Source organism: Doryrhamphus excisus, linkage group LG10, assembly GCF_037039965.1.
Source record: "Doryrhamphus excisus strain RoL-2023G ecotype Guam linkage group LG10, RoL_Dexc_Guam_v1.1, whole genome shotgun sequence".
NCBI classification, from domain to species: Eukaryota; Metazoa; Chordata; class Actinopteri; order Syngnathiformes; family Syngnathidae; genus Doryrhamphus; species Doryrhamphus excisus.
In genome coordinates, this window is record NC_136366.1 from 16,304,761 (window position 1) to 16,331,895 (window position 27,135).

Below are 27,135 nucleotides of genomic sequence, written 5' to 3' on the forward strand. Positions count from 1 at the left end.
AATACTAGATAGGGCATTTCTAGTCTGGACAGCAGACTCCATCAGTTCATGCTCAAATACTTGATAGGACAATTCTAGACTGCTGATTTCATCGGCTCATGGTCAAAGACTATATAGGACAGCTCTAACCCAAGTCTAGACAGCAGGCTTTATCATTTCATGCTCAAATACTAGATAGGACAGCTCTACTCAAGGCTGAAGGTTTCACAACTTGGTTGTAGTGAAAAACTAGATAGGACAGCTCTTACTCTAGTTTAGACTGTAGGCTTAATCAGTTCATGCTTGTTCATACTCCTGTTCATACTTGATAGGACAATTCTAGACTGCTGATCCTGCTAGCCTGCTAGCTTAGACCGCAGGTTTCACAACTTGGCTGCGGTCAAAAACTAGATAGGACAGCTCTAGCTTTACTCTAGACGGCAGGATTCATCAGTTCATGCTAAAATACGAGATAGGGCATTTCTCGTCTGGACGGCAGACTCCATCAGTTCAATTCTAGATTGCACGTTTCATCGGCTCATGATCAAAGACTATATAGGACAGCTCTAACCCAAGTCTAGACAGCAGGTTTTATCATTTCATGCTCAAATACTAGATAGGACAGCTGTAGCCTAGACTGCAGGTTTCACAACTCGGTTGCGGTCAAAAACTAGATAGGACAATTCTAGCTTTACTCTAGACAGCAGGATTCATCAGTTCATACTAAAATACTAGATAGGGCATTTCTAGTCTGGACGGCAGACTCCATCAGTTCATGCTCAAATACTTGATAGGACAACTCTAGACTGCAGGTTTCATCGGCTCATGATCAAAGACTATATAGGACAGCTCTAACCCATGTCTAGACAGCAGGCTTTATCATTTCATGCTCAAATACTAGATAGGACAGCTGTAGGCTAGACTGCAGGTTTCACAACTCGGTTGCAGTCAAAAACTAGATAGGACAGCTCTAGCTTTACTCTAGACTGCAGGATTCATCAGTACATGCTAAAATACTAGATAGGGCATTTCTAGTCTGGACAGCAGACTCCATCAGTTCATAGTCAATTACTTGATAGGACAACTCTAGACTGCATGTTTCATCGGCTCATGATCAAAGACTATATAGGACAGCTCTAATCCAAGTCTAGACAGCAGGCTATATTGTTTCATACTCAAATACTAGATAGGACAGCTGTAGCCTTTCACAACTCGTTTTGAAAACACAATGAAAAGACCCAAACATCAGGTGATGTAACCAACACATGTTCAGGTACAAGAAAAATGATGAAACCAAATAAGCATACTTGGTGATCAAGTTTGTGTGCCGACATAGGAGCTTAAACCACTGCTTTCACACCATGACCTGCACTGTTACTATAGCAACAGTTGTGAAAAGACCACACTGGCTCCCATTGACGCACCACCCATAAATCCCTTTTCAAAACACACACAAGACTTTGTCATCTCACTCAAGCACCATTCCTATCCTTTCTAAGAGCAGCGCAGACACGCTCACCTGTAAATGAGGAAACTGGAGATTCCAAAAATGATGAGCGCTAAGCCAGATCCCACGGCGACAATTCCCAGAACTGGCAGCTGACCTGGAAACAAGGAGAACAAGGATTCCACACTTCAGATGTCTCTCATATGTTGAGCAGATGTCCACGTTTATATATTTGGAAAGAAAAGAGAAAGAGGCACGACTAAAAACACAGCTGTGACTTCCGCAAGTACAGCTGCACCACTTCAGCAGTTTGCCAGATTGCAGACAATTAAAAGACACTTGCTTCACATAAAAGTACATATGGGAACTAAATACAGAAGCAGCAGCAAATAACACAATAGTCCACATCATCATGCATTAGTGTATTTGTTACATGATAACTGCATTGTTTTTTTTAACTCTTCCAAGGGGGTGTGGCCTTGTGACTGACACATGTTCTGTATTATTTTGTGGGTAGAGTAGAACCCGGTCTCGCTTATGTCGAGGGTGCTGTCGGGGGTGCTGGAGCCTACCCCAGCTGTCTTTGGGCGAGAGGCGGGGTACAACCTGGACTGGTGGCCAGCCAATCACAGGGCACATATAGACAAACAACCATTCACACTCACATTCATACCTATGGACAATTTGGAGTCACTAATTAACCTAGCATGTTTTTGGAATGTGGGAGGAAACCGGAGTACCCGGAGAAAACCCACGCATGCACGGGGAGAACATGCAAACTCCACACAGAGATGACCGAGAGTGGAATTGAACCTTGGTCTCCTAGCTGTGAGGTCTACCACTCGTCCGCCGTGCCGCCCCGACATCTCGTACTTTGATAGATAAAATAAATTTGTGAAGCGATGCAACACAGATCCATCAAGTAATGAATACCATAAGTCGTCTCTCGCATCTTCACTCGATCACAGTTTTACTAAATTAATTAATCTATTTATTCTTGTTAATTATATGTGCCCTGTGATTGGCTGGCGACCAAAGACGCCCAAAAACGGGGATAGGGATAGGCTCCAGCACCCCCTGCGACCCTCGTGAGAAAAAGCAATAGAAAATGAATGAATGAATGAATATTCTTGTTAATAACACAGTCAGGAGATCGGGAAGACCTGGGTTTGATTCCACCCTCGGCCATCTCTGTGTGGAGTTTGCATGTTCTCCCCGTGCATGCGTGGGTTTTCTCCGGGTACTCCGGTTTCCTCCCACATTCCAAAAACATGCTAGGTTAATTAGCGACTCCAAATTGTCCATAGGTATGAATGTGGACCCCCCGGTTAAGCGGCATACAAAAAGGATGGATGGATGTTATTCAAGCATAAAAATAAAAAACAAAAATATAGTGCATTTTGAAGACGCATTCAAAGATGTGACATGTAGTATTCTATACTGGTCACTAGATGTCAGTAATGTTACACTGATGAGATAACAGCCACCAGGAAGTACGCTGCCCAGTAAAAAAAACAACAAAAAAAAGGAACCTTTCTCAATGCTGACATGTTGGCCTATATGTTTTCATTTTCTACCACTTATCCTCACTTTGGGCGAGAGGCGGGGTACACCCTGGACTGGTCGCCAGCCAATCACAGGGCACATATAGACAAACAACCATTCACACTCACATTCATACCTATGGACAATTTGAATTAATCAATTAATCTAGCATGTTTTTGGAATGTGAGAGGAAACCCGAAGAAAACCCACGCGTACACATGGACAAAACTCCACACAGAGATGGCCGAGGGTGGAATTGAACTCGGGTCTCCTAGCTGCGGGGCCTGCACACTAACCGCTCATCCCTACGTTATACAATATAGTTAAATTACAGATAAAACAGATGCATATACATGATAAAGGGCTGCCCCTTGATCCATGAGGGGGGCCGACTATGCGCAAGGGGGCGCATTCTTGGAATATACACAAAGGATTGCGCATCACTGTCGTGAGGCATAGAGCACAAACTTATGGAATGTGGGAGGAAACCGGAGTACCCGGAGAAAATTTGTTTTTACATTAAATGAACAGTAGGAGACCAGGGTTCAATTCCACCCTCGGCCATCTCTGTGTGGAGTTTGCATGTTCTCCCCGTGCATGCGTGGGTTTTCTCCGGGTACTCCGGTTTCCTCCCACATTCCAAAAACATGCTAGGTTAATTGGCCACTCCAAATTGTCCATAGGTATGAATGTGAGTGTGAATGGTTGTTTGTCTATATGTGCCCTGTGATTGGCTGGCCACCAGTCCAGGGTGTACCCCGCCTCTCGCCCAAAGACAGCTGGGATAGGCTCCAGCACCCCCGCGACCCTCGTGAGGAAAAGCGGTAGAAAATGAATGAATGAATTAAATGAACAGCTACTTTAATGAATTAATGACACATTTAATAACACATTCATGTATGTAATACATAAATGAATATTTAAGGTTATTTTTTACTTTCATTAAAGATGTGTTTTTTACCAATGACACACTGTGGCAGCGCCATCAACACGGACACCACCTTCCTCTTTTGATATATCTTGAATTCAATAGTGTTTCCCACCTCAAGTCTTTCCTTTTCCTTTACATTTTCAAGTGGCAGCATTTTCATAAAGAAAGTTAGAAAGAGTATTGAAAGTGAAAATTAACTCATAGCAAAACACACAGGTGGTATCTATGTTGATGCATTAATTTCTTTCATTCTGTCCCATGTGATCCTCCCGTCATATTCTGACAGTGCCAGTCACCCGCTATAAACATGCTTGATGTCCTCTAACAATCCCCAACTATCACCAGGCAAATAACTAACAATGATTTATTCTATCAGTCGGACAGTCGGTTTCGCAATGGAAAGTGACTCACATCTTAACACCGACACCCCATAAGCATCCAATAAACCAAGAAAGAGCAGCTGTGTATCGTATTACAGAAAGTCTTCTCTTTCATCACGGTGGCGTATGGTTTTCCCTTTGTTTCTTGACCGGGTTTGATTTTCTCTTGAGTATGTGAGACCAGCAGACAGAGCTGTGGTGTAACATCAAGTTACTGGCAATCGAAGAAAAAGTCACATAAATCATTAAGTGCGCTCGCTGTGTTTATAACATAACATAACATGACAGTGCAAAATCTTACACTGTGTAATAGTTGATGTCATATACTTTTTAGCAAAGTCACCAAGGAATTTTCTTATTGTTGTTTTAAATATGCTTTTTCATCTAGATGGGTGCAGGATAAGCAAAATTTGTGATGACATACCATCATTGCAGGAGGGGTCATCTGTGGAAAACACACAGGGTGGGTTATCCAGTGGTGGGCCTCCACTGGGCCAGTGGATCTTCTCCGTCTGGGACCAAATGATCTCTTTCATGGTTCCATTGTAATAGGCAACAAGCTGGACAAAGACAATAAAACAGATATTTTAATATACACATACAGTATATACACACTATATATATATATATATGTATATATATACGTACATATATAGTTCAGTCATGAAACATCTGCAATGCCTATCAAATTACACTATGTTTGAGTCCCACCCACGCAGGGGCGTTACTCTCTCCGCGGGGGTGCTGGAGCCTATCCCAGCTGTCTACACCCTGGACTGGTCGCCAGCCAATCACAGACAACCATTCACACTCACATTCATACCTATGGACAATTTGGAGTGGCCAATTAACCTAGCATGTTTTTGGAATGTGGGAGGAAACCGGAGTACCCGAAGAAAACCCATGCATGCACGGGGAGAACATGCAAACTCAGAACACAGAGATGGCCGAGGGTGGAATCGAACCCTGGTCTCTTAGTGGATCATTGTGTCTGAAATTTAGTATCAATTAATTAGTAGGTGGGCTGCACGGCGGACAAGTGGTTAGCACACAAGCCACACAGCTAGGAGACCCGAGTTCGAGTCCATCCTCGGCCCCTGTGGAGTTTGCATGTTCTCCCCGTGCATGCGTGGGTTTTTTCCGGGTAGTCCGGTTTTCCTTCCACATTCCAAAAACATGCTAGGTTAATTAGCGACTCCAAATTGTCCATAGGTATGAATGTGAGTTTGAATCAGCTGAAGACAGCTGGGATAGGCTCCAGCATGCCCGTGACCCTTGTGAGGTATCCTTACGTGTATCCTTATACATTTGGAGCTATAAGGTCCATGAATCAGTGTATGAAGGTAAAGGGACAGACGGTAGTCCTGTTTACCGAACTGAATCAAGAAGATGGTTAACAAGAGAGGAGCTTGATAGCTGAAGGCTCTACTTCCGATTCTTCTTTTAAAAAAAATGCACATAGATATAAGCTGTTAGTGTGTTTTATCCAGTAGGTTATAAGAGCTTTATTTTGACAGGACAACATCTGCTTTTCTGCTATGAAACACGACTCCTGAGGTGCTCTCAGACTTTTTTGTCCCTCCTCCATAGTCTTTGCATGTTGTGTCCTCTCTGCTAAAACCTTGAAGGCCATCACCCCTACAGAGGGTCATCAAAACAATGCAGAAGGTGATGGGTGTGGGGGTAGGGTCTGCATACTCTGAAATAGCTGCGGTATTTTGGTTCAGGCCCCACGCTGGTTATTAGTCCAGGGCTGTGAAAAGCAGCTACATGAGAGAAATTTTATTTTGAAACAACAAAACATAAAATATATATATATATATGGAGAGCTTAACTTAATCAGTTATTATTACAAACCATGCATTTGCTGTACGGTTTCTGTTCTTTTTAATGCTAATGCTAAGTATCAATCACAACTGGACTGTTCAGGCTGTCTTGCCTCTCATCCGATCAAGCTTCAAGACTAGATAGGACAGCTAGAGCTCTACTCTAGACGGCAGGCTTCATCAGTTCATGCCTAAATACTAGATTGGACAGCTCTACTTTACACTACAGGTGTCACAACTGGGTTGTGGTCAAAAACTAGATAGGACAGCTCTAGCTTTACTCTAGACGACAGGATTCATCAGTTCATGCTTAAAAACTAGATAGGGCATTTCTAGTCTGGATAGCAGACTACTTGATAGGACAACTCTAGACTGCAGGTTTCATAGGCTCATGATCAAAGACTATATAGGACAGCTTTAATCCAAGTCTACACTATATCATTTCATACTCAAATACTAGATAGGACAGCTGTAGCCTAGACTGCAGGTTTCACAACTCGGTTGGGATCAAAAACTAGATAGGACAGCTCTAGCTTTACTCTAGACAGCAGGATTCATCAGTTCATGCTAAAATACTAGATAGGGCATTTCTAGTCTGGATGGCAGACTCCATCAGTTCATGCTCAAATACTTGATAGGACAACTCTAGACTGCTGGTTTCATCGTCTCATGGTCAAAGACTATATAGCACAGCTCTAACCCAAGTCTTTATCATTTCATGCTCAAATACTAGATAGGACAGCTCTCGGGCATTTCTAGTCTGGACAGCAGACTCCATCAGTTCATGCTCAAATACTATAAAGACTCAAAGACTATATAGGACAGCTCTACCTTTACTCTAGACAGGCAGGATTTATTAGTTCATGCTAAAATACTAGCTAGGACAGCTCCAGTGTCAGATTACGACCAGAGCTGTCCTGCCGGATGAATGAGAATAATCCGAAAACTCAATTACTGTACATAAATCATAGGGGGCACAACATACAATGACATAGTTGATCTTTAACCAGGTTGTTGGGGACTTGGTCATCGGTCATATAACTGCACCAATTAAGAGCTGAGGATGAATGAGAACAAGAACCCTGACTGACAGCCCCAGGGGGCATTCATGAAATTCTGACTGAAGTCAAAAGCTAACCCAGTTCTTCTGCCCCCCAGAGTGGAAAATAAAGGTTTGGCAGAGCACAACACAAATAGTTGTTTCCTCTGACTGAAGGCAGAAATGTGAGATATTAAGCATCTTATCATTGGAAAATAACCAGTAACTGTTCGTTGTGTTGGCGGCACGGCGGTCTAGTGGTTAGCGTGCAGACCTCACAGCTAGGAAAACAGGGTGCAATTCCACCCTCGGCCTCTTTTTCTCTCACTCCCAGAGCTGAAATCTGGATTTTCTGATTCTAGCCTAGATCTTGCAATTACACTTGGGTTGTGCCTAAAGCTAATGCTAAAGCTAAATGTAATAACGCATTGTACATGCTACACAGTCTATTTGACTTTTTCATCTGGTCTGAACCTGTTGATCAGGAGTGTATAAGTTCCACTTTTTTAGGACTGCCGAAAAAAGTGTAAAATCTCAACGTTTGACAAAACATTATTAGTGAATATGTAAAAGTTTTTTTACAGTGTTTTATGTATAGTGTATGTTTGACTTAGTGTAAAAATGGCACATTTAGACCTTAAGGGCATTGAGCATCATTTCAGCCTACTGGTCTGACACTTCTTGGAATATCCACAGTTGACAGTCGCCATGCATTCACAGGAGGAGGAAGAGCTGGACGAGTGCACATCCTATCAACTGCAAGCTTTTTATAACTCCACAATGCTGCTTTGTCATTTTCAGCCTGGCTTGCCGCAAAATGCTACACAGTGCAACAACGGAAATAAAGAAACACTGTACAAAAAAAAAAAAAGTCAATTGGTAGACTTACCCCATACTCTCCAGTGTCCTGATTGGTCATGGCCCAAAGGTTGATATCTATATCCCTGGCGTTTTTGTGGTCTGTGGTAACAAGACCCGTCACACCTAGGAATAACATCCACATGAAAGGTCTGGTTAGACATTGTGATGTCATGCGTTCTCAACAACTGCTGATGCTGACGCTGGTGTATGATGGATACCAGTGACTAAGGGTGAAAACGTCCTTGTCTTAAACCACACGCTATAACACGTTTGTGTGCTGCTCTTTGAAGTGAACAATTCACAGCATGGTAGGAGTTTGCAATTTCTCACATGTCAGAACATTTGATTTCTTTCTGGCTATTTTGAGCTGCGACGCAGATGTAAAACTTTGATGCTTCAAATATGGTAATGGTTTTATTTCATTTGAACATGCATCAGATTACAATTGAATGCATCACATAATCAGTTCACATTTCCACATGTCCAAAAGGAGTAGGAAGAAGCAAAGTTTATTAAATCTTACCCCTACATCTGGTTACTTTTACAATCAGTAACTGTTACATTTGTTCACTTCCTGCTTTCCATAATACAGTTTAAGTTTTTTTGTTTTTTTTTTTTACAAATTTTACTAAACAAATGTAAAAAAAAAAGTGCATGCTAGATTTCAGCTGTGGAACACAATTTCACACGAGTAACTGAGACGCACTAATAAATCCTGGGTAATGCTGCTGTTTTTAGGCACAGCTGTACATTTTATACCCTTTCTCACACAACTAAACCAACAGAATGTCATCAACCTACTCACTCACAGTCCAATCAAAAATAACACAACAAGTAACACATGTGGAATTAAACACTTACATATTAATATAGAGTACATGCAAAGCAATACTAATGTTGGTATATTGGCTGACTGACTGTTGGGGAAGTGTGTGTGTGGGCTTCCCAGAAATACTACATATGGATCACATTAGGTCATGTTTTTTGTTTTTTTTTCTAAACAAAAAAAATGACTAATTATGGAGATTAAAAGAATACTTCATATTTCTTAGCTACCTTTTGAATGTTAAGTTGCTGTGTGGTGAGTTTAGTGTATGTTTAATGGGTTGACTCATGGTTGGTTTCTGTCAAATAAAGAACTACCCGGTCCTCATTTAAGTGTGACAAACATGCAAAAAAAAAAAAAAAATCAGGAATGGGGTAAAGTGGGTAAACACTTTTTCACTTTGCACTTTATATGTCCAAATGTGTTTAGTGGGTCCAACTCATACACTGCAAACTACTGTAATTTCATATCCACTGTATTAGCTTTGAGTTAATTGTTGTTAACTTGGATTAGCCGACATATACTGTATATGTACATCATTCATTCATAATTCGTAGTTTTTGAAATGGATACAATTGTTTTCAAGGAAATTTATTCTCCATATGAAAATATTATTATTTCCATGCCTAACTAAGTGACACATGTGTAACAGATTTAGCTCATTTTACAGTGAAACCGTTAACAATTAGAATGTGGCATTTTTGACACTGAAGCAAAAATGTCCATTGTTCCAATGTGGCAGTCAGTAAACAAAAATGAAATATTTATGTGGATATTTGGGTAATAGTGCTGCACGGTGGATGAGTGGTTAACGCACAGGCCTCACAACTACGAGACCCTGGTTCTCTGTGTAGAGTTTACATGGGGTTTTCCTCCCACATTCCAAAAACATGCTAGGTTAATTGGCGACTCGAAATTGTCCATAGGTATGAATGTGAGTGTGAATGGTTGTTTGTCTATATGTGCCCTGTGATTGGCTGGCGACCAGTCCAGGGTGTACCCCGCCTCTCGCCCAAAGATAGCTTGGATAGGCTCCAGCATCCCTGCGATCCTCATGAGGATAAGCGGTAGAAAATGAATGAATGAATGAATTTGGATCATAACTCTTCATTAACAATTTCAATGTTGTGTTTAGAGAGCAAGTATATCTAATATGGCTTTAGTGCTTTCCCGAACTTTTCACATTGAGACAGTCAACAACCATTTGACCTCACTTCATGACTGTTGGAGTGTTACCAGAGTGGTAACCACGACGGTGGTAACTAAACTACCTCATAAGTGGAGGATGAGAGTCATTTAAGGAGAAAAAAAACAATAAATGTCTCAAAAATCTATATTTAAATAGTCAAAATATAAATGTCAAGCAAACTGATGAAGGGATTTATTGTAAAGCCTTTATAATAAGCTCAATCGCTGGGTTTTTGCGGAACTAAAACCAAATAAAAGAAAATCAAAGCATAAACAATTTCCATCACAACATCCCATAATATTCTTTACCAGGTCATATGAGTGAAAACAATGTTTACTCACCCCAAATTTGACGGTTCTGTGTTCTCATTGTGATGTTGATGCCATCGTTTTGTGCTCCACCGTCAGCCAGGGTTTCCTCCAAGGCCTTTGCGTACAACACAAAGCCATCATAAAAACTACCAGCAATGTAGTCCATCTGCAACAACACAATAGGTCAGGGGTTGGTTCCATTCTGAGATTTGTGTTTAACCTTCCTCTTGTGTTAGCTTTCTGGTATCATGTCTTATGTTACCGGGTCGGTTTTGACCCATGTATTAAATCATATAAAATACACTAAAAACAATAAGTTACCATCAAATTTGCTTCTCATGTCTTGGTTACCTTCTTAGGCTTCCTCATACATGAAAACGTTAATTTTAATACTTTTGCTGTGGGCTTGTAGGCCTTTTTTTGTCACTATACCCCTCCATTTTAATTTCCAAAAATGGTAAAATGAACCTCAAAAGAATCATATTAATAAATTGAAGGTTCTTTTGTTACCTGGCTATTACTGAGGGATATAGAACATATCTCTTAAATCAATTATTTTTATTTATTTTCTCATTTCATATTAATCACTAAAGAAACATCTATGGTGTTCGGGTGAATTTTGACCCATATATATTAATGTCAAGAAAAGGTTAAAAAAAAAACTTATTGTTTTCAGCAACAGAACTTTAGTATAAAGTGAAATGAAAAAGCAAACAGGTCCAGATCTTGGTTCACTGTACTTCTTGCCATTCTTTCCATGATCCAAATTGTAAAAGTGAAATCAGCCATCAGTCAAATGAGTGAATTCACCTCACATGTCTGGACCTTGTTTTTCTGCTGGGATACTGGAAAAGCGGTCAAAATGAGAATCCCCTGAAGCTTACATGATGAGAAGAGGAGCTGGTTGTCATTGTGTTGGCTAATTGTACACTTATGATTTCAGTTTTGGCTCAAAATATTGCTTTATAGTCATATTATTATAACCGGGTCGAAACCGACCCTAACAATACAGTGGTCATTATTTCAACCAGACCATTTTAAAATTTAGTAAAAAATTTTTTTTTGGTTTTATTTTGTTGAAATAGAGGTTCCTGACAAAGTCAAAAAGCCTTGATGCAATAAACAAATGTTATGTGATTCTTTTTATGCATTAGAATGTAAAACTAAACACAAGAGGAGGGTTAAGTATCAAGGAGTGTTGGCAATGGATTTGCATATTTAACCTACCAATGATGGTTCCAAATGCACACCGAAATCTTTCTGTGCTCTTGCATGGAGTCTTCTTTGAAAGTCGTTGTACTCGGGATTATCAGGAGGTCGGTATGTAATGACGAAAACAGACTAAAAAGGACACAGAAAAAGGGTATAACCATATTGGTGAAGAATGACCATATGAGGAATGTACAGGTATAAACAATAAAGTATTCATCCATTTTCTATACCGCTTATCTTCATAAGGGTCGCGGGAGTATGCTGGAGCCTATCCCAGCGGACTTCTTCCTGCTGCCAAAAAAATCTAAATCTGTGTAATGACACCGGCTGCAAAGGCTGTGCAAGACTTTGCAAATAATAATATATTTATTAATAATATAATTTTGGGGCGGCACGGTGGAGAGTGGTTAGCGCGCAGACCTCACAGCTAGGAGACCAAGGTTCAATTCCACTCTCGGCCATCTCTGTGCGGAGTTTGCATGTTCTCCCCGTGCATGTGTGGGTTTTCTCCGGGTACTCCGGTTTCCTCCCACATTCCAAAAACATGCTAGGTTAATTGGCGACTCCAAATTGTCCATAGGTATGAATGTGAGTGTGAATGGTTGTTTGTCTATATGTGCCCTGTGATTGGCTGGCGACCAGTCCAGTACCCCGCCTTTCGCCCAAAGACAGCTGGGATAGGCTCCAGCACCCCCGCGACCCTCGTGAGCAAAAGCGGTAGAAAATGAATGAATATAATTTTGGTCCCAGGACTGTCCCTTGGGGTATGCCACAAACTAAGTTACTCAGTAATAACCAAGCTTGATATGATAAAAATGTTAATTAAGAGCCACAGTTTTCATTTTCTACCGCTTATCCTCACGAGGGTCGTGGGGGGTGCTGGAGCCTATCCCAGCTGTCTTCGGGCGAGAGGCGGGGTACACCCTGGACTGGTCGCCAGCCAATCACAGGGCACATATAGACAAACAACCATTCACACTCACATTCATACCTATGGACAATTTGGAGTCGCTAGAAAAAGACTTTAGAAAAAGAATAGAATCAGTTGTAAGTTATGGAAAGCAGGAAGTGAACAAATGTAACAGTTACTGATTGTAAATGTACCAGATGGAGGGGTAGGATTTAATAAGCTTTGCTTCTTCCTACTCCTTTTGGACATGTGGAACTGTGAACTGATTATGGGATGCACTCAATTGTAATCTGATGCATGTTCAAATGAAATAAAACCATTACCATTACCATTACCATTACCATTACCATTACCATTACCATTACATTACCATTACCATTACCAAGTGGAAGAATACCTTCCCAGCTTCCATCCAGTGCTGTCAGGTTGTCTTCCCAGTGCTGTGGTATTGTACGTATGTGCTTATGATTTGCTGTTCTCTGCTGATCCTAAATCAGATCCCAAATCCCAACAACTGTATGTCCAGTACGTGTGTGCATATGTTCCTTTGTACCTTAAAGACCTTGATGAGATCGTCCCAGTCTGCGTCAGAGTTCTGCCAAGGTTTGCGTTCTGTCAAGCTCTCTGCGAAGACGTCCAGATAAAAAATGGCGTAGTTTTCTGGGTCCTGGATCTCACTCTGGAAGAGTTTCATGATGTTCAAGAATGTGTCCCTGGGGCCACAGATGTACACAACTGTGGATGAAAAAAAAACAACACTTGAAAAAGACTAAATGTGTTAGCATAATTGCATTACTATAGTAATTGGCATCAAACTTAAAGTTCATTTCAGTAGTATCATTAGAACTCCAGTTGCGGTACACCGACTTTTGAACACTTCATCTCCAGTGAAATTCATTCATTCATTTTCTACCGCTTTTTCCTCACAAGGGTCACGGGGGATGCTGGAACCTATCCCAGCTGTCTTTGGGTGAGAGGTGGGGTACACCCCGGACTGGTCGCCAGCCAATCACAGGGCACATATAGACAAACAACCATTCACACTCACATTCATACCTATGGACAATTTGGAGTCGCCAATTAACCTAGCATGTTTTTGGAATGTGGGAGGAAACCGGAGTACCCGGAGAAAACCCACGCATGCACGGGGAGAACATGCAAACTCCACACTGAGATGGCCGAGAGTGGAATTGAACCCTGGTCTCCTAGCTGTGAGGTCTGCACGCTAACCACTAGACCACCGTGCCGCCCGCCAGGAATTTTAGATCAACATATCGCGATACATGGGCTGCACGGCAGTGAGTGGTTAGCGCACAGGCCTCACAGCTAGGAGACCCGAGTTCAATTCCACCCTCGGCCATCTCTGTGTGGAGTTTGCATGTTCTCCCCGTGCATGCGTGGGTTTTCTCCGGGTACTCCGGTTTCCTCCCACATTCCAAAAACATGCTAGGTTAATTGGCGACTCCAAATTGTCCATAGGTATGAATGTGAGTGTGAATGGTTGTTTGGGACACAGTTTGACCTCAGACCGAAAAGTCCAAAAGTTTGCGCACCCCCGAATTTTTCGGATAAGGTGGAACTCAGTAACTTGCCTGTTGGACTCACTCGATTGTTATGTGGACTCTGTTCATTTATCCTATTCAACACACTGTTGTCTAGTCGAACAACTTGCCTTTCCAGATTAACTGTCTGTTCTTGGTTTTGAATTTTTTTGACATCAATTTCTAAGTAAATGCGATTTATAGTCCCATGTGACTAAAATATGTTTTCACCATGGTCCGGAAGAAAAACCCAAACGGTCACCCTCAGTTGAATGGAAATTTGTATGGTTGTTCAGGAACATCTGACCGCAACTGTAGACAGATGCAGGTTTATGTAACACATACCGCTATAGCACATTGGTCGTGGTTTTGGAAGTACATGTAAACGAGTCCATTAATTGGTCAACATTGAACACATTTCACAATACATAAAAATATGAGCTGGAAACCTCATATTCCAAATATACAACATAAGGTGGCCAGAAATATTTCAGTATTGAACAAAGCAAAATTTGTTCTCAATCAGAAATCACTCCACACTCTTTATTGCTCTCTGGTTCTACCATATCTTACTTATTGTGTGGAAATATGGGCTAATAACTATAAAAGCAATCTTCACTCGCTAAATGTACTGCAAAAAAGGTCAGTAAGGATAATTCATAATGCCGCCTACAGAGAACATACTAACTCCTTATTTCTAAAATCACAAATACTTCAACTTGCTGACATAGTTCATCTTCAAACAGCTAAAATAATGCATAAGGCTAAAAACAACCAATTAGCTAAAAATGTCATCCAATACTTCTCTACAAGAGAGGAGAAATATGATCTCAGGGAAGAAGTACATGTGAAACACTTCTATGCTAGGACTACGTTATGCTAGCCATAGCATTTCAGTATGTGGAATCAAACTATGGAATGGATTGAGTAAGGACCTCAAACAATGCACAACGATGAGCCAATTCAAGAAACAATACAAGCAGTTGATGTTTGCTAAATACAAGGATGAAGAGTCTTGAACCAGTCATGATGTGCTATATATATCACTATATTGACACTTACTATGGTACACATTATGTCATTGGGTGGTCATAGTACTTTGGTACGAGGTACATTATTAAAAAAACAATACAAACTTAAGAAACCACATATAGTTGGTGGGTAGACAAATTATTTTTTTCAGATTAAAATGAACAAAGCATTATTAGAGCCCTGTAGACATGACAAAACACGACTATAGTCACATTTATACTCTTTTTATTTACAACATATTGCGCAACTGCAGGGTCTTGAGACACATGCTAACTCGCAAACTAGAGAGCTAGCGACCTAAACGGTAGCCTTCAAGTTATTTCCTTTAAACTTAAATAGCCAAAAACTTACCACTTCCACACGGATAGGGAGGATAACTATTAACAGTTATTTAACCTTTAACATGAACATTAATCAAACGTAATCATTTTTTCTGGGTACATGATACCATACAGCATCCATATCAAACTTGCGCGCGCCGCACTAACATTAAACTTTCATATCAAGGCGGGGGCCTCAAACTAGTGTCCTGCGGGCCACATTTGGCCTGCGGGCCGTGTGTTTGAGACCCCTGAAGTTTTACGTGTGCGTCTGGGCAGGATATTTGGCACTCAGCAAAATAACACATTCATGTGTTGCTATGTAAAACTAATTAGATATTATATAATAATTAATTGTAAAATAATTGTAAAACCATGGAAATATTTTTGTGTTACTTTTTTTTGGCTTCCTGAAACAGATTAAGTGGATTTATATTATTTTTGATGTGAAAAATTGACTGGGTTAGAGTATGTTTTGGTTTGAGTCGACGCTTCTGGAACGGATTAATGCTAACCAAGGTTCCAGTGTAGTATTAAATGTTGTTGCAACAACAGAAAAGGTTGCTGTGGTTCAAAACTTCCACGGAAAGTACAGATCTGACCCTGAGCAGGTAAACACACAGCAGCTCAGTCAAAAATAAACCAACATTTCATTGTCTGCAATGCAAAAGCCTTCCAATGCACATCCACCCTGCCGCCTACGCTGGCCTGCTGTTGGTGCGTGAATAAATACAACTCCAATATTTCCATTCCCGTCGTACGTCGGCCCGGCAGCTCCCAGCTCAGAGGCCACTTAGCAGACGTTTCCTCATTGGTTGGCCTAATGTTGGACCCCGACTCTCATGTGTTCCATCACCATTCACCATGCCAAGTAGTTCTGCTGTCTCCTGGACTCTACCCAAAGTAAATACCCACACAGTTGGGGGTGGGGGGGGTCCTTATGTGTTGTGGCAGCATTACACTAGACAGACCTGCACTTAACACAAATACACATTCAACTTGTTTGCTCATTTTGTTCCACTTCACACTCTCAAACATGGGATGCTGTATTCCACGGATGTGCAGGTGTTTTTTTAAATTTAGTTTCTATGCCGCTTATCCTCACTAGGGGGTATGACTTTGGGAGAGAGGTGGCGTACACCCTGGACTGATTGCCAGCCCAAATTATTTTTTAAATTATATATATACTGCGGTGGTCGAGTGGTTAGCGTGCAGAACTCACAGCGAGGAGACCAGGGTTCAATTCCACCCTCGGCCATTTCTGTGTGGAGTTTGCATGTTCTCCCCGTGCATGTGTGGGTTTTCTCCGGGTACTCCGGTTTCCTCCCACATTCCAAAAACATGCTAGGTTAATTGGTGACTCCAAATTGTCCATAGGTATGAATGTGAGTGTGAATGGTTGTTTGTCTATATGTGCCCTGTGATTGGCTGGCCACCAGTCCAGGGTGTACCCCGCCTCCCGCCCAAAGACAGCAACCCTTGTGAGGAAAAGCGGTAGAAAATTAATGAATGAATATACAGCATTTTTTCCCCCAAAATAGGGCGCTTTTTCGATCCCATCACCTCAACACAATAATAATTTAATACTAATAATAACTCAGCATTTATGAAATTGGCTGTAAAATCCACATATCTTTGACATAGTACATACGTTTTGACTTTGGAAAACAGTGATTAACTTTATTGCCTCTTTTCTGATATGAATTGAACTCGGCTCTCCTAGCTGTGTGGCCTGCATGCTAACCACTTGCCGCTGTGCAACCCTATCTGTTGGCTGTAGGAGTATTATTATGCTCATTTTCACGCATTGACGTGTAAGAAAAGGGACTCAAATTTGTAAGATCTGGTGAAATATTAGACATTTCAAATGTTAAACTTGCAAATAGCCAATAACCACTCATCCACCGTGCAGCCCAACCAATACCATTCATTAATTCATTCATTTTCTACCGCATTCCTCACAAGGGTCGCGGGGGTGCTGGAGCCTATCCCAGCTGTCTTCGGGCGAGAGGCGGGGTACACCCTGGACTGGTCGCCAGCCAATCACAGGGCACATATAGACAAACAACCATTCACACTCACATTCATACCTATGGACAATTTGGAGTTGCCAATTAACCTAGCATGTTTTTGGAATGTGGGAGGAAACCGGAGTACCCGGAGAAAACCCACGCATGCACGGGGAGAACATGCAAACTCCACACAGAGATGGCCGAGGGTAGAATTGAACCCTGGTCTCTTAGCTGTGAGGTCTGTGCGCTAACCACTCGACCGCCGTGCCACCCGGCAATAAAGTTAATCACTGTTTTCCAAAGTCAAAACTGATGTACTATGTCAAATATTTTTTTTAAATCAAATTAATCAAAATTTTCTCCACTTAATTAATCAAGATTAATCACCATTTGCAACTATGTGTGAAATATGCACATTTTTACTGTATTTAAAAAGATAAATGATCGACACAATTACATTCATTCATTCATTAATTTTCTACCGCTTATCCCCACGAGGGTCGTGATCCATTTGCCTAATACAAATAGTATTAATAGTAGCACAACATTTGAATCACACTTTAACCTGTTATTATGAGTTGAATTCCCATTGTGAATGTAGATGTATTTTTTGGGACTTCCGAGCAACAGTGCATCAAATTGTAATTCCACGTTTACGATAGACGTATTATTGCTTTTCTTGGTTTTTCTATATATTTAGAGCACACATACAATAAGTGCATCATTAAGATGCTGATGCATCTCACGGTTGTCTAGTGATGATGAGGAAGTGTCGCAAATACCTTATCATTATCATTGAAGTGTTTTATTGTCTTCATAAGTGCAGTTACCATTTTATTTACACTTGTATATCTGTTAACAATGACATTCCTTTAAAAAACAGTGCAGGTAATAAAGGTTTTATTATGGCGCCAGTTTGACCCTGGGAGGCCATATTTACATTTCTTATAGGAAAACCTTTTAAAACACAAACAAAACCAAGGTCGACCAGCATCCCGGAGCCCATTGTGTTGGAAAACTGACATGTTCCATTTGTATCTCTGTTCACAAAGACCGTATCCGTAGACCGTAGACAATATCACAGTATCACAGTATCACACAAATGAAACGAAGTACCTCAAATACATTCATATTTTGACTCTCGTACAGTAATCTATTGTACAGTTTGATTGTAAGAGACCCCATAGGATGCCTCCTATGCAATTTAATGTTGGGAAAATGGCTAAAATGCTAATATGCAAAATGGCTTGAGTGAACTGGACATTTTGAAGTTGGAATGCCTGGAATGGTTTGATAAATGTTAAAGAATTCTTAAGTTTCAAAGGTTTTTTTTGAGGGGGAAAATTATGGAAAAAGTGTGAATGTTTGGAATGTAGACAATTGATCGCCAGGATTGGTTGTTTGTCTATACGTACTATGTGCCCTGTGATTGGCTGGCGATCAGTCCAGGGTGTACCTCGCCTCTCGCACAAGGTCAGCTGGGATAGGCTCCAGCAACCGAACCTAGTGAGTATATTCCTGATTGAGCAGAACATTTTGAAACTTATTCCATTCATGTTAATGAAAACAATCTGGAAAATTCTGAACCACAGAACAATCCATGCTTTCACTTTTAAGTCTCCAAATACCAGGAAAGTCTTCCGAGTCCATACATTTGTCACTAGTCGCTTTTGATAAATTGGCATGGGGTTTGGAAAGTCACCAGATTTAGCAAAAAAATCACCAAGCTGGCAACATTGGGCTGCACGTGAGCTCGGGAAGGAAGGGGAAGCCGTTCACGCATGGAGAATACATGAAAGAATAGTTTGTAAACAAATAAAAAGCATCTATTATCCAATTTAAAAAATAAATAGGAAAGTATTACTCTTTGCAAAGACAGTCAATGTCAACAACTTGACTAATCAAAGCAGAATAATTAATTAGTTGCAGCCCTAATTTGGAAATTGGAAAGGTATTTATTTAATTTTGGGGAATTTGTGGAATTCTCCATTTATGTCAATGGGGGTTTGGCGGACAAAAATGTTGGAATTGCAGGAAAACACGGGGGCTGCACGGTGATCAAATAGTGCTGGAGCCTATCCCAGCTGTCTTCGTGCGAGAGGCGGGGTACACCCTGGACTGGTCGCCAGCCAATCACATGGAACATATAGACAAACAACCATTCACACTCACATTCATACCTATGGACAATTTGGAGTCGCCAATTAACCTAGCATGTTTTTGGAATGTGGGAGGAAACCGGAGTACCCGGAGAAAACCCACGCATGCAAAGGGATAACATGCAAACTCCACACAGAGATGGCCGAGAGTGGAATTGAACCCTGGTCTCTTAGCTGTGAGGTCTGCACGCTAAACACTAGACCGCCGTGCCGCCCGCCAGGAATTTTATATCAACATATCGTGATACATGGGCTGCACGGCAGTGAGTGGTTAGCGCGCAGGCCCCACAGCTAGGAGCCCCGAGTTCAATTCCACCCTCTGCCATCTCTGTGTGGAGATTGCATGTTCTCCCCGTGTTGAGAAAGGTGGAATTTTAAAAAATACATGTAAATGTAAATTTTTAATTCATATTAAGCATTTTTTGGAATGTCCACAACAACTACAGGTTTTCATCCATTTGTCTATGACGTGCTGTGAAAAGGAATATTGTTGACTAGCAATAGGCGCTTTCGCTGTTTTGACAACACATCATTTACAGATACGACTCTTTGTCATACACTAGGAGAAAAGAAACAAGGGGAAACACACACACACACAGACTCAGCAGAATTTTTCCCACTTGAGTGGCGGACTCAGTAGCATTCAGAGTGTTGTAGAAAGGGGCTGAAAACGGGGTATATATATGTATATATATATATATATATATATATATATATACTATATTCAGATTCCTGCTTACAATTCACACAATACCAGCATGAGGACACACTCAAATGTCTACCAGAAAAGTCAATTGATCAAATTGTAATTTAATTTTAATTAAGAGATAAGACTTGGCATACTGTACATCTTCCATCCATCCATACATCCATCTTCTTATCCTCATTTAGGATAAATGGAATATGCTGGAGCTGTGCATCTTGAATAATGAAATATGTGTGTCAGACATTTTGCACATTATAAACCTTATAGACCTCACAGCTAGGAGACCAGGGTTCAATTCCACCCTCGGCCGTCTCTGTGTGGAGTTTGCATGTTCTCCCCGTGCATGCGTGGGTTTTCTCCGGGTACTCCGGTTTCCTCCCACATTCCAAAAACATGCTAGGTTAATTGGGTACTCCAAATTGTCCATAGGTATGAATGTGAGTGTGAATGGTTGTTTGTCTATATGTGCCCTGTGATTGGCTGGCGACCAGTCCAGAGTGTACCCCGCCTCTCGCACAAAGACAGCTGGGATAGGCTCCAGCACCCCCCTTGTGAGGAAAAGCGGTAGAAAATGAATGAATGAATAAACACAAAAAAGCCACCGAGAAAGACTTTTAAAAAATATGGTTTCATCTAAAAAGGAAAACTGCAATACTACCAATTTCACCAAGTACAGAGTCGTTGCCTGCATGTCCGCTTGCCAGGAATCATAAAGGAAGAATTTTGGGAACTAAAAGCCGCAGCAACAGCACGCAATCACTTTGTCAGCTGTAAAAGCTCAAATGACGTGAGTCATCACAATAGCAGAGTTTCTCTTCGCTTGGGTTTCGGCCTCTCGCTGTCTTAAGCCCAGTTGGCAGAGCCGAGAGCCTCGAGGTTATCTGCCGGGATAAAAGTGAATGCCGAGCAAGTCCTGACAAAACCATTAGCTTCCGTGACCTCCAGCTCACTGCAGCAGCATCATAATTCATCCGAGTTGGGGTGGGGGTTTGTGGCATCTTTCTTTTCTTTTGTGCCGCCCTTTAATTAACATTGCGCAGGGTCTGTGCAATTATTTGTTGAAGGTGTAGTGAATTAACTAATTGAACTTGTAAGCATGTTAGGTACATTGTCTTCACAGCATTAATAAATCACGGGACCCTTTCAGTAATGGCTACTTTTAGCATTCGGTATTCCCAAATGTCATTCCAATTGATGATAAAGTGGAACCCGTTTGAAGTCGACATCCCTCACATAAGCATCCCAGCTGTCTTCGGGCAAGAGGCGGGGCACACCCTGGACTGGTGGCCAGCCAATCACAGGGCACATATAGACAAACAACCATTCACACTCACATTCATACCTATGGACAATTTGGAGTCGCTAATTAACCTAGCATGTTTTTGGAATGTGGGAGGAAACCGGAGTACCCGGAGAAAACCCACGCATGCACGGGGAGAACATGCAAACTCCACACAGAGATGACTGAGGGTGGAGTCGAACCCAGGTCCTCCTAGCTGTGAGGTCTGCGCGCTAACCACTCGACCGCTGTGCCGCCCCATATTCTCTTTTTTTTAAATAAAAAAGTTAAATATACTGTTCAATCTTCAGTACAATCGTGGTGCACTCACCGTCTATGCCGCCGGGTTAGCGCCATTAGCGCTTCCATCTAACGTTCCCCACGGTAAACATGGTTGATGTCGTCATTGAAGACCTTTATACCGTCTTTTTCACCGTTCACTCCTGCTATGCAGCTTCTCAAATCCATATTTCCACTGGGATATCCGATAATTCGACGTAGCGAAAGGATGCTAACAGATGCTAACAGCTGCTCTCGATTGTCAACAATGCCGCAATTGCTACAAAAAAGCTACAAACGTAATAAGATGAACATCCATAGCTGGACACTTGCTTAAAGGGGTCGCTATGGCAAACAAACAATAAGGAAGTACTCAATAAAGTACTAGTAAACACTAAAAATACCACAGGAGACACGGAGCTGTCGTGACTAGCTTGTACTCGGGCAGGTGCCATCTTGAAACATGACACCTCCGCATCAAATCCAGTTTATATCGATATGAACGATATGCTTGCTTTTTGACATTGTGCTGAACAGAAATATCGATTTTAAACAAAATATCGACACCAGAAAGACCAGGTAAGAAGTCGACCGTGAAAGAAGAAAGGATCTTTGGTCCTCCAGCAAAGCTAATTGAAGCTAATTGCCAGTACTTTTCCTGTTGCCATTCCTAACGTTCTTCATTTTGAGTGATTTTGACGTAAATTTAATATCATGCTGTTTTGTGGTTGAATATGGCTCATTATTAGTCATCAGTCCGATACACAAACACCAGACTTGATCGCCGGGACAACAGTCTTCTATCACAGGTTTGAATTCTCCCTCTACCATGTTGGCAGGGACGCCATGATAGATGTTTTCCTAGTCAAACCATCGCTGATTGGTTGATCGCGAACAAGAACGGGTGTGGGTAAAACGCGGACTGCGGTCTAAATAAATGATTCTGATTGGTCCATTTCAAGATTAGCAAGGATTGGTTTGCAAATTACCACCGGAATGATGCAGTCCGTGTTTTACCAACACCCAACAAGAACCACTTTAAAAAAAACTCTTGGCAGTATGGAATGCCAAAGTGCAATTGCCCGACAGGAATATCACTGATTGGATTTACTTGCCCCAATTTTGTTTTAACTTGCCCCGGGCCATCGGTACATCGTTATTGTCGAACCCTGTACATTTCCACAAAGTGTGATTCCTTATTTTTATGTAGTTTTGCATATAATACCTCTGTACAACTTACTAAATACAGAAACAACATGAACTAACTTGCAAGTAAACAGCAGCGCAGCACCTTATTACATATAAGGAAGTCCGTCCCTCTGTGATGTCACAAAGGGGCAATTTTACCACGCCTTCTGAAACCGAGCGTTTTGAGCCATCCCAAACTTCATTCAGGGCTCACTTCCAGATGCACTAACCCCATGATCTGAAACTTTGGAATGGTTTATTACGAGAATACAACATTCTAACTACATTTAGAGGTTAGAAAAGCACAAGAAAGCGTGCTTTATTAATACATACTTTAAAAAGCATGATAGTGAAGCTGTTGAGTGACTACTGTATATACATATTTATACAAAAAGTTGACCCGCTCTAAGCTCATACACAAACATGGGTGCATTGCGAGTGTGTGTGTGTGTGTGTAACATGCCCGAGGGGTCAGGGGCCTGGGTGAAAGATGGATTAATAAACAGCTGCTGTGACACGTTTCTGTGAAGAACGTCTGCAACGCCTCTTCTTCATTTGTGAACTGACCCGTGCAAGCCCTGTGCTCTATCTAGACAGCTTAAATGGGCCCCGCGCTTCAAGGCTCGGAATCGTAACAAGGATGCCTCTGGTGTTGCATAAGAGCACTAAGTTTAGCCTAGCCTATCTCCTAGCATAGTAACAAGCTTTACAGTCACATGCTGTCAAAAAAGTACATTTTGCCAAATCTCATTATCCCGTGGTACAGTACGAAAATCTTACCTTTGCGGTCCTAGCGGTCATTTTGACATTGCTAAAGAAATTTACATAAAACCTGTGACACACAGGTCAAGGCAGCACCCTTTAAATTATGGTGAGGATCTGGATAAAGGTGCAGGTATAAGACTGGGTACCCATGTACAATATTATAGTACTCAAAATGCAATTTGGCTTGCATGCTCTCTATTTTCTTGCATTTTCCTGGTTTAAATTTCAAGTTCAGTCTGTACAGGACAGATAAATGAATAAATATTATCATATTATTATCATTATCATCATAGCATGACAGCAAATTATTGAAAAGCTGAGCCTTATGAAAATATGGGGTACTCCTTGTTTGATGTGAACGCCAAGGGCTGAAGGATAAAATCAATTTATTTACATTTTCTTTTTTCTTCTATAAAAATCTACGTTATTTTCACTTTTTTACTGTAAAATCTACACTTTATTTTCACTTTTACTGCATTTTTTAAACCATAAAATCTGCATATTATTTTCACTTTTTTATTGTAAAATCTACATTTTGTTTTTGCTTTTAAAATAAAATCTGAATTTATTATACATTTTTAACCGTAAAATCTACATTTTATTTTTGCTTTTTTAACAGAAAATCAGAATTTCTTTTAAATGTTTTACTGTAAAATCTACATTTAATTTATTTTTTTTACTGTAAAAACTACATTTTATTTTCACTCTTTTAAACAATAAAATCCACATTTTATTTATTTTTTACTGTAAAATTTCTACTGTGAAATTGAAATCTTATTTTCACCTTTTTACCATAATCTACATTTTATTTTCACTTTATTGATGTACATATTTTACCGAAAAATCTACATTTTATGTTTGCTTTTTAACATAAGAATCTGAAGTCATTTAATTTTTTTTACCATAAAATCTACATTTTATTTTCATTTTTACTTTAAAAGCTATATTTTATTTTTACTTTTACTGCATTTTTTAAACCGTAAAATCTGCATATTATTTTCACTTTTTTATTGTAAAATGTACATTTTGTTTTTGCTGTTAACATAAAATCTGAATTTATTTTACATTTTTTATCGTAAAATCTACTTTTTTATTTTTGCTTTTTTTAACAGAAAATCAGAATTTCTTTTAAATGTTTTACTGTAAAAAGTACATTTTATTTTCACTTTGTTACTGTAAAATCTACATTTAATTTAGTTTTTTTTACTGTAAAAGCTATATTTTATTTTACATTTTTAAATGTAAAATCTACATTTTGTTTTTGTTTTTTTAACATGAAATCAGAATTTCTTTTAAATGTTTCACTGTAAAAAGGACATTTTATTTTCACTTTTTAACTGTAAAATCTACATTTAATTTAGTTTTTTACTGTAAAAGCTATATTTTATTTTCACTCTTTTAAATAATAAAATCTACATTTTATTTCTTTTTTACTGTAAAATTTCTACTGTGAAATTTAAATCTTATTTTCACCTTTTTACCATAATCAAACATTTTTTTACCGAAAAATCTATTTTTTCAAATTTTATGTTTGCTTTTTAACATAAGAATCTGAATTCATTTCAATTATTTTTTACCATGAAATCTACACTTTATTTTCATTTTTACTGTAAAAGCTATATTTTATTTTCACTATTTTTAATAAGGAAATCTACATTTTATTTCTTTTTTTTTACTGTAAAATTAAAATCTTATTTTCACTTTTTTACCCTAAAACCCACATTTTATTTTCATTTTATATTTAAAAGCAATATTTTTTTTCTTTTTAACTAGGAAATCTACATTTCATTTTTACTTTTTCTTACCATAAAATCTACATTTTATTATATTTTTACTGTAAAGTTTCTACTGTAAAATTGAAATCTTATTTTCACCTTAAAACCGTAAACTCGACATTTTATTTTATTTTTTTTACTGTAAAAGCTATATTTTATTTTCACTACTTTTAACTAGAAAGTCTACATTTTATTTTCACTTTTTCTTACCATAAAATCTATATTTTCTTTTATATTTTTTATTGTAATATTTACACTGTCAAGTCAAAATCGTATTTTAAATTTTTTACCATAAAATCTACATTTTATTTTAAATTTAACATAAAATCTGAATGTACTGACATTTTTTATTGTACCGTCAAAGCTACATTTAATTTCCCCCATATTTTAAACTTTGAAATCTACAATACATTTTATTTGAACCTTTTTTTTTACTGTCTATTTTTTACCTTAAACCCTCCACTTTATTTCAACGGTGATAACAGTCTCCAACCCCGGTGACTGTGATTAGAGAAGCACACCATTCACCACACATGGTGTATTTGCCTCTTTAACAGACACAGGTGGTGGTCCTGCAGGCAGTAAAGCAGTAGCAGCAGCCTAAACATTCTTGTGTAATAATAAATACATCCATGAACTAAGACCGCCTTAAACACTTCAATGTGATGCCCTTATGTTATTAAATAACATGACGCAACTCCACCATTTACTGCCATTATGTCCAATGGTGTCAACATGTCACTCGCATCGAAGCCAAGCTGCAAACACACATTACCAGCATAATATATATATTGGCTAATATATTTTGGTGCCATAGGAACCCATATTCAGTTTGCACTGGAACCTACTCAACAAACATGCTTCAACATGAACAGAACTACACAGTCTAATGAGATGCAACACAAGAATTCGGCCCTTTACAAACATAACAGTGTTATCTTTGACTTGTATTTATTTTCATTAAACATACTTGTAGTTATCAGTAATGTAGAAATGCATATTTGGATTCTTTCAATTTTTTGTTTTATTTTAATTTAATTGTATTTTTAGAATGTGCTGTGGGCAGTGGCAGAGATACAGGGGTGGCCACCTCCATCCAATGTGAGTAATGGTCTCAACCTTGGCCACCCCAATGAAACATTGGGTCTGAGCTGGCTGTGAAAAAAAAAAAAAAGACTTGCGGGCCGCAAATGGCCCCCGATTCACATTGTGGACACCACTGCATTAGGATTTCAACTTTCAACTGTATTTTTTAGAATATGATGAAAAACATTTGGCAATGTGAGTAATGGTCTCACCTTGGCCACCCCAATGAAACATTGGGTGTGAGCTGGCTGTGATCCCCCCCAAAAAATGACTTGCTTTCATATCAAAGCGGGGGCCTCAAACTAGCGTCCTGCGGGCCACATTTGGCCCGCGGGCCACGTGTTTGAGACCACTGGTCTAGAGGGCTCTTAGGTTAAAAACTGTATTTAGAAGGTAGTGCGCTAACAGGTTTTCTCTGCTTATGCTACAAAACTATTTGATTTATAAATAAGGAATACTCCTTCGTGGAAATTCACTTATCATGGTTGGTTGTTTATTTTTAGAATTGCATTATTAGTGACAATGGCCACAAATGGC

General features: G+C 39.8%; 1 protein-coding gene across 1 annotated transcript in view; it reads right to left on the bottom strand.

The window, feature by feature from the left end:
• npr2 (natriuretic peptide receptor 2) overlaps window positions 1–27,135 on the bottom strand; it is a 75,884-nt gene that overhangs the window by 47,574 nt on the left and 1,175 nt on the right. Inside the window, exons 2-7 of the mRNA XM_058055829.2 lie at window positions 13,010–13,191; window positions 11,562–11,675; window positions 10,365–10,500; window positions 8,037–8,131; window positions 4,707–4,842; window positions 1,499–1,583 (exon numbers count right to left, since the gene is read on the bottom strand). Of these exons, the coding sequence (XP_057911812.2) occupies window positions 1,499–1,583; window positions 4,707–4,842; window positions 8,037–8,131; window positions 10,365–10,500; window positions 11,562–11,675; window positions 13,010–13,191 (748 nt within the window). The remainder of the gene's footprint in view (window positions 1–1,498; window positions 1,584–4,706; window positions 4,843–8,036; window positions 8,132–10,364; window positions 10,501–11,561; window positions 11,676–13,009; window positions 13,192–27,135) is intronic.